This window comes from Tupaia chinensis, unplaced genomic scaffold, assembly GCF_000334495.1.
Source record: "Tupaia chinensis unplaced genomic scaffold, TupChi_1.0 Scaffold000531_1, whole genome shotgun sequence".
Classification (NCBI taxonomy): domain Eukaryota; kingdom Metazoa; phylum Chordata; class Mammalia; order Scandentia; family Tupaiidae; genus Tupaia; species Tupaia belangeri.
In genome coordinates this window covers 1,017,288-1,024,348 of record NW_006160044.1, presented here as the reverse complement: position 1 = coordinate 1,024,348, position 7,061 = coordinate 1,017,288, and the positions used below count along the sequence as shown (strand labels likewise).

The 7,061-nt window shown below is 52.9% G+C and overlaps 1 protein-coding gene across 1 annotated transcript in view; it reads right to left on the bottom strand.

The window, feature by feature from the left end:
* Window positions 1-5,300: 5,300 nt before the first annotated feature.
* RSPH14 (radial spoke head 14 homolog) overlaps window positions 5,301-7,061 on the bottom strand; it is a 104,740-nt gene continuing 102,979 nt past the window's right edge. The window contains exon 7 of the mRNA XM_006157178.3: window positions 5,301-5,697. Coding sequence (XP_006157240.1) covers window positions 5,456-5,697 — 242 coding nt within the window. The 3' untranslated portion in view covers window positions 5,301-5,455. The remainder of the gene's footprint in view (window positions 5,698-7,061) is intronic.

The following is a 7,061-nucleotide window of genomic DNA, read 5'->3' as shown; positions in this document are numbered from 1 at the left end:
TTTTTTTCGAGGGGTTTTTGCTACAGGGCGCGTGCACTCACCAGAAAGAGAGACAGAAAGCGAGAAATCACCCTCTGGAGGGAAGGCCACGCCACAATCCCTCCATTCTCCTCTCGGGATCTTGGGCACGCACACACATGTGCCCGGCGTGAGTTTAAGCCACCAGGTCCGGGACCTGAACTGCATTCAGGAGTTCAGCAACATAGCAATTACACTAACTGCTGGTCCCTGGACCTCATTTTATAGGGGAGGAGATGGAGGCTCAACAAGGGAAGCCACACTCTGATTTTTTTTCCTTTTTTTTTTCTTAGATAGTTTTGCTATCGGGTGCGTGCACTTGGTAGAGAGACCGAAAGCAAAAAATCATGCCCAGGGGGGATGGCCATACCACAATCCCTCCTCCTCCAGTTTCCTTAGGGTTTGGGGCACATACACACATGCACCCGGCATGAGTTTCAAGCCACCAGTTCTGGGACTCAGACTGCAGTCGACTATGTGGGAGTCCAGTGACAAAACCATTATGCCGTCTGCTGACCCCGGAGGCCAGACTCTTGTCCACCGCATCATGTGTTCCCTACAGGAGTGCCCAGCAGGGAGCCTTACAGGGCCTTGAGTCAGGGAAGGAGGATGGTGAGCTGATGAGCAGAAGGGACGACGGGTAGGAAGACGTGAGTGAGGGTGCCTTGGCATGCCTGGGGATGCTGAGACGTGGCATGGGCATGGCGGAAGGAGCTGAGCAGCTGGAGACACCTGACCCGTTGACCTTGGATGGCTTGGGGTCCCCAGTCCCTGGGAGCCAAGGCAGGAAGTGATGGGAGCAGACCTGCTGGCTGCTGCCAGGAAGGCGGGAGGAAGGCAGGAACACCACGGGAGACTGCTAGAGCACTGCAGGCCCGTGCAGGGTGGAGAGAGAGAGAAGGGGGCTTCCGGAGGGCACCAATTCCAGTAAGAGGCCACACCGGAAAAGGTCAGGTGTGTGGGAAGACTGAGCTGTTTCTAACATGCTGAGTCTGGGCTGCATGAAAATGTTCATTGCCATCTTAAAAAAAAAAAAAAAAAATTATGGGGCCAGCAGGTGGCGGTGGTTAAGAGGTTAAGACACTGGATCGTACATGATCAACTCCATGGTTCAAGTCCCGGACCTGGTAGCCTGAAAAACACACCAAGTACGTGTGCATGCATGCCCAAAATCTTAAGAGGAGAATGGAAGAGAAGATTGTGGCACTGCCATCCTCCCCACCCCTGGGGGTGATTTCTCACTTTCCCTCTCTCTCTGTTTCTAGCTAGCACATGTGAGTTATGAAAAAAAAAATCTGGACAAGCAGGTGGCATGGAGATTAAGGCACTGGACACACACATGGCCGACCACAGTTCGAGTCCCAGACCTGGTGGCTTACTTTCTCACTTTCTCTTGTCTCTTTCTCTCTGTGTGTCTCTCTCTGGTCAAATTAAAATAAATGAATGAATAACTAAAATTAAATTAAAAATAAAAACTTAAAAAAAAATCTAAAATCAAGGTTAGCAGATGGCTTAGCAGTTACATCACCGGACTTCCACATGGCTGACCATGGTTCAAGTACCGGACCCAGTAGCTTTGAAAATCATGCCGGGCATGGGTGCATACATACACAAGGTCCTGGGAGGAGAAAGGATTGTGGTGTGGTCATCCTCCCTCTCACTGTCTCTGTCTCTGTCTCTGTCTCTCTCTCTCGCTCCAAAAGGCGCACACACACACTAAGGCAAAAACCTCTTAAAAAAAAAAATCTAAAAAGGTTTATGAGCCAGGATAGAATAGCCCCAAAAGGGTCTCTATGCTATGATCCATCTCTGGCCTCAGCTAGCCTGGACCATTGGCACACGTGTTTCTGGCAGCTTCAGGGAGGCCTCTGATGTGAACTGGTAACCTTCCAGTGGGCCTGCCTCACAGTTTGTCCCTTTACCACTATGCCATCATCCAGCCCGCTAACTAACTTGACAATATTAAGACTTGGTTCATGAGTACAGATATCTTCCCATTTATTCAGGCTTCTCTAATGTCTTTTCATTATGTTTTTTCAGTGCATAAGCCCTGCACTTCTTTTGTTAAATTTACTCCTAAGCTGGGCCCAGCAGGTGGTGTGGTGGTTAAGGGCGCTAGACTCCCACATGGCTGACCGTGGTTTGAGTCCCAGACCTGGCGGCTTTCTCTCTCTCTTTTTCGCTCTCACTCTGTCCCTCTCTGGTCAAATTAAAATAAGTAAATAAAGTTAAATAAAATAATTCTTAAACAAGAAAAGTTCGGGACCAACAGTTACCATAATGTCTCTGGACTCCCAAGTAGTCGACCGCGGTTCGAGTCCCAGACCTGATGGCTTAAACTCACGCCAGGTGCGTGTGCATGCGTGCCCAAGATCCTGAGAGGAGAGTGGAGAAGAAGGGATTGTGGCATGGCCAACCCCCCGGGGGGGGTGATTTCTCACTTTCTATCTTTCTGGCAAGCTCACACGCCCTATAGCAAAATCCTCTCTAAAAGAAAAAAAAGAAAAGTTCCACTAGTAAACACTTACCCAAATATTAAAATAATTTCTTTTTAATTATTCCTAAGTATTGTTTTTGATACTATTGTAAATGAAATTATCTTAATTTTTTTGGATGGTTTATTGCTGATGTGTGGAAATACAATCAATTTTATTTTTTTATTAGCAGTAAAGAGAGAAATAGGTATTTTCTTTTTGTTTGGTTGGTTTTTGGTTTGTTTAAGAGATTTTTGCAACAGGGCACATGCACTTGTCAAAGAGACAGAGACAGAAAGTGAGAAATCAACCCTCAAGGAGGATGGCCATGCCACAATCCCTTCTCCTCCATTCTCTAGGGATCTTGGGCATTCACGCACATGCTCCTGGCATGCATTTTAAGCTGCAGGGTCTGGGACTCGAACTGCCATTGACTACATGGGAATCCAGCAGCATAACCAGTACTCCATCTGCTGGTCCCGCAGATATTCTTTATCATGTTGAAGGAGCTCCCCTCCATTCCTAGTTTGCTGAGATTTTTTAATTTTAAGTCATTAATGGGGGACAGATTTTTGTGGGGTGCTTTTTATTTATATATCTACTATGATAATCATATGAGATGTGTCCTTTATATTATCTGTTAGGTGGTCAGCAAAGTCATGGCATGTTTTTCTATGCAAAAATGCATTGTGATTTTTCTGACGACCTAATATATGGTGTAGTATGTTGATTGATTTTCATGTGTTAAACTAGCCTTGCATTCCTGGGAGGAATCCCAGTTAGTCATGGCGTATGAGGCTTCTTACATGTGCTGAATTTGGTCTGTTAATATTTTGTTGAGTTGTCGTCTCTACATTCACAAGGAATATCGGTCTATCGTTTTCTTGTGATGTCCTTGCTTGGTTTTAGCATCAGGGTCATACCGCCCTCCTCAGAGTAAGTTAGGAAATGTTCCCTCCTCTCCTTTTTTTGTGTGTGTGAAGGACTGGTGTTAATTCTTGCCTTAGAGATATGGAAGGGTAGGTGTTAAGTTGGACATAAGAGTCCACAACTCAGGAAAGAAAATGAAACTAGAGACCCAGATTTGGGAGAGGGCAGAGGGCGGGCCCAGCTAAGAAGGGAGGAGACCCTCCTTGTAGAGGGGGCCCGCCGCCAGGCAGGTGGGACTGTGTGGGGAAAGCAGGAGAAGGGAGGGCCCAGAACAGAGCCAGGAGAAACACCAACACCTCCGACCACGTAGACAAAGAGAGTTCTCCAAAGGAAACCATGGGCAGAGGATCTTGGCAACGGGGAGGCCTGGACCTTGGCTAGAGCCTGTATTAGGAGCAGAGCTGACCTGCCATGGGCTGAGGCAGGATGGGGATTCAAGGACATGAAGCCCCTCCGGCATCTGTTTTCCTAAAGGAGAAAAGTTTTTGAGAATGGGATTGAACCCAAAACCCCAGCTGGGCCCAGCAGCCATTCCCCTTCAGAACAGAGGGTCTACCTGTGCTAATCCTTTAACTCCTGGGACTCAGACTTCTCTGTGTTTGTCTCTTTTGTAACTTCTCAGTTTCTTCTGGGAAAGAGGGCCCCTGGGGGGCCCTGAAAGGACTTCGAGAAGAGGCTCCCTTTGGGACTCTGGTGTTGCCGATAATGTTTATTCTGGGAGAATGGCATCCCACAGGAAATGTGGCCTGTCTGGCTAGGGATGTGAAAGGGGGTGGGGGAGCCTCAAAGACTCCCGGGCAGAGATGAAGGCTCCAGCTGTCCTCAGCAACTCCAGAGCTGAGCTTTCACGCCTGCATCCTCCCACGGAGGCCCGGAGGTCCGGAACTGACTGCTTCTCTCCAAACTAGAGAACGATCAGTCTTCCCAGACCAGGCAGGGGCCGGTGTGGGCAGACCTAGGTGCACTCCTGGCCACTCCCCCAGCCTCATCCCCCAGCCTCAGGCCTCCCTGCAGCACGGCTTCTCTGACGCCCAGCCTCTCAGCCCACCCTTCTCTCCTGTCCTAAGCTCTCCAGCCTCCTTAGCCAGTTTCACTGCAGTGGGAGAGGGGGAGCAGGAGGCACAGCGGGAAGGCTGGCCACACGGCTGCCCTGGAGCCTCGGCAGGCCACAGGAGGACAGGGTGCAGGCCTCTGTCCACTGAAGGCCTGCTGGGAGCTCACCCAGGAGACTTATTTGCTTTGCAGAAGAATCAGCTGTCTGGGGGAAGCTCTTAAGAAGGAAACTAGAGGGACCATCAGTTGGTGTAATGACTATGTTGCTGGACTCCCAGGTAGTTGACCACAGTTCGAGTCCCGGACCCGGCGGCTTAAACTCACGCCGGGCGCGTGTGCGTGTGTGCCCAAGATCCCTGGAGAAGAATGGAGGAGAAGGCATTGTGGCATGGCCATGCCCCCTGGGGCATGATTTCTCATTTTCTGTCTCTCTGTCTCTTTCTGGCGAGCGCACGTGCCCTATAGCAAAAACCTCTCCAAAAAAAGAAGGCAACTAGAACCTATGTCTGTCCTGAGCATGCGTCCCTGGGAGAGCCTCTCAGGACATCCCACCCACCCCAGGAAGAGCCCCCACTGGGGCACACCTTGGTCTTCCTGCCTGCCACACAGTGTGGGCTGGGGGCTGACCTGGCTGAGCAGGGCTGTGCCCAGCCGAACCCCAGGGCCAGCTGTGTGCTGTCCTCTCCCCAGCCCATCTCCCTGTCCCTCATCCTTGTCCCTGGAGGGCTTAGCCCTTCTGAGGGAACTCTTGGCCCTGCAGAAAGTAGAGCTCCTGAGGCCACCTCATACGTGTCCCCAGCCATGGGTTCTGCCTGTGCCACCAGGGACCTGGTTCTTCTAGGCCTGGTGTTGCCCTGGCGATAGAGAGGGGAGACGCAATCGGCCTCCAGGCACAGGAAGTGTCACTCAGACCCCAGGTAGAGGGAGGGCCCCATTTATTCCGGCGTGGAGGCAGCTTATCGGGTGGGCCCGACGGGGGCTCAGGGCTTCCACTCGATGACTTTGAGGGCAGTCAGGGCTGCCCGCCGTATGGCCTCGCTGCTGTCTGTCTCAAGGACGCGGAAGGTGGGCACGTGGAGCTGCAGGTAGGCGCGGCCCTCGGGGGCCTCGGCCAGCATGGTGAGGGCCTTGGTGGCGTTGAGGCGCACCTTGCTTACTTTCGAGTACAGCAACAGCTCCAGGAGCGGTCTGATGGCTTCGGCGTCCAGGGCCGCGTACTTGCCTGCAGGCCACCAGCACAGGCGTCAGGGGAAAGGCCCTTCCACCCTCAGCTCCCCGCCATGATGTATTGGGCTCCCTCCCCCCTCACCTCACCTCTGTTACACCCCTCTGAGCCCCGCAAGGGCCAGGCGCTGCCCTCCCCAACCCTCTCAGCCTCTAACCAGCCTCCCACCCACCCTTGTTGCTGTCCCACAATCCAGGCCTCCCGCAGCTACATAGATGGTCTGTTTAGAGTCAAACCCCATTGTTGATTTATATGGCAAATATTTCCTGAGCACCTGCTCTGACCCGGGCACCAAGGGGCACAGGCTCCTCGCCCTTGTGGTGCTCATGGCTGTGGGAACACCTGCTCCGGCCATCCTCACCGGGGCTACCCTCCTGTGAGGCTCCAGGAATTCTGTCTCTGCCCCCAGGAACTCCCATTGTCCTCTGGGTTAATTTCCAACCCCCTCTCAGGGGAGGTGTGGCCCTGTGGTGGCCCCGTGGCTTGCTGCCCTCCCCTCCCAGGTTGCTCACCGTTCTGCCTCTGCCACCAATTCCAAATATCTGAGGCCAAGGCCCCGAGGTCCCCACTGTCCAGCACAGGGTCTAAGATGTGGCAGGGGCTTAGGGACCCTCAGCTAGAGTGATTGCTCAGAGGTAAGTGGCCTCACATCTCTGGGTCCGGGCCTCTGGTGTCCCCAGAAGTTGCCCAGTCCACAATAAGCCCGCCTGGCCCTCCACAGGCTCCCACAGAGGCCTGAGCTGAGGAGGACACTGGGCTGAGGATACCCCAAGATAAGCACACGGGGGGAGTCTCTGCCCCCACCTCCATGCAGTCAGCAGATTGTACAATGGAAGGGGAGGCTGTGAACGCTGCAGAAGGCCTCGACCTCTCTTCCCATCTTGTATCAGATCTCATCAGGAAGGTCCAGTGCGGGTGGCTGGGAGGCTCTGTCTTAGGGCGGCTTCATAACATGCCGATTGTGAGCTTAAGGCCCGACTCGTCCTTGTGAGCCCAAAGTGTGTCTGTGTGGTGGTGTGTGTAGGCCGAGTGGGTCAAGGCCTCAGCCTGCGAGGGTGGGAACCAGCCCAGGACGCCCGTCAGCCCACAGCTGGCTCATGAGTACGGAAGCCTGACTGGCTGGGAGTCCCAGGGGTAGAGATGGGAGGTAGATACCCTCTCCCTCAACTTGAGAAAAGTAAGTGTGATCAAGAAACACCACAGAGGGACCAGCAGTTAGCGTAATGGCTATGTCGCTGAACTCCTACGTAGTCGACCGCGGTTCGAGTCTCGGACCTGGTGGCTTAAACTCACGCCGGGCACGTGTGCGTGCGTGCCCAAGATCCTAAGAGGAGAATGGAGGAGAAGGGATTGCGGTGTGG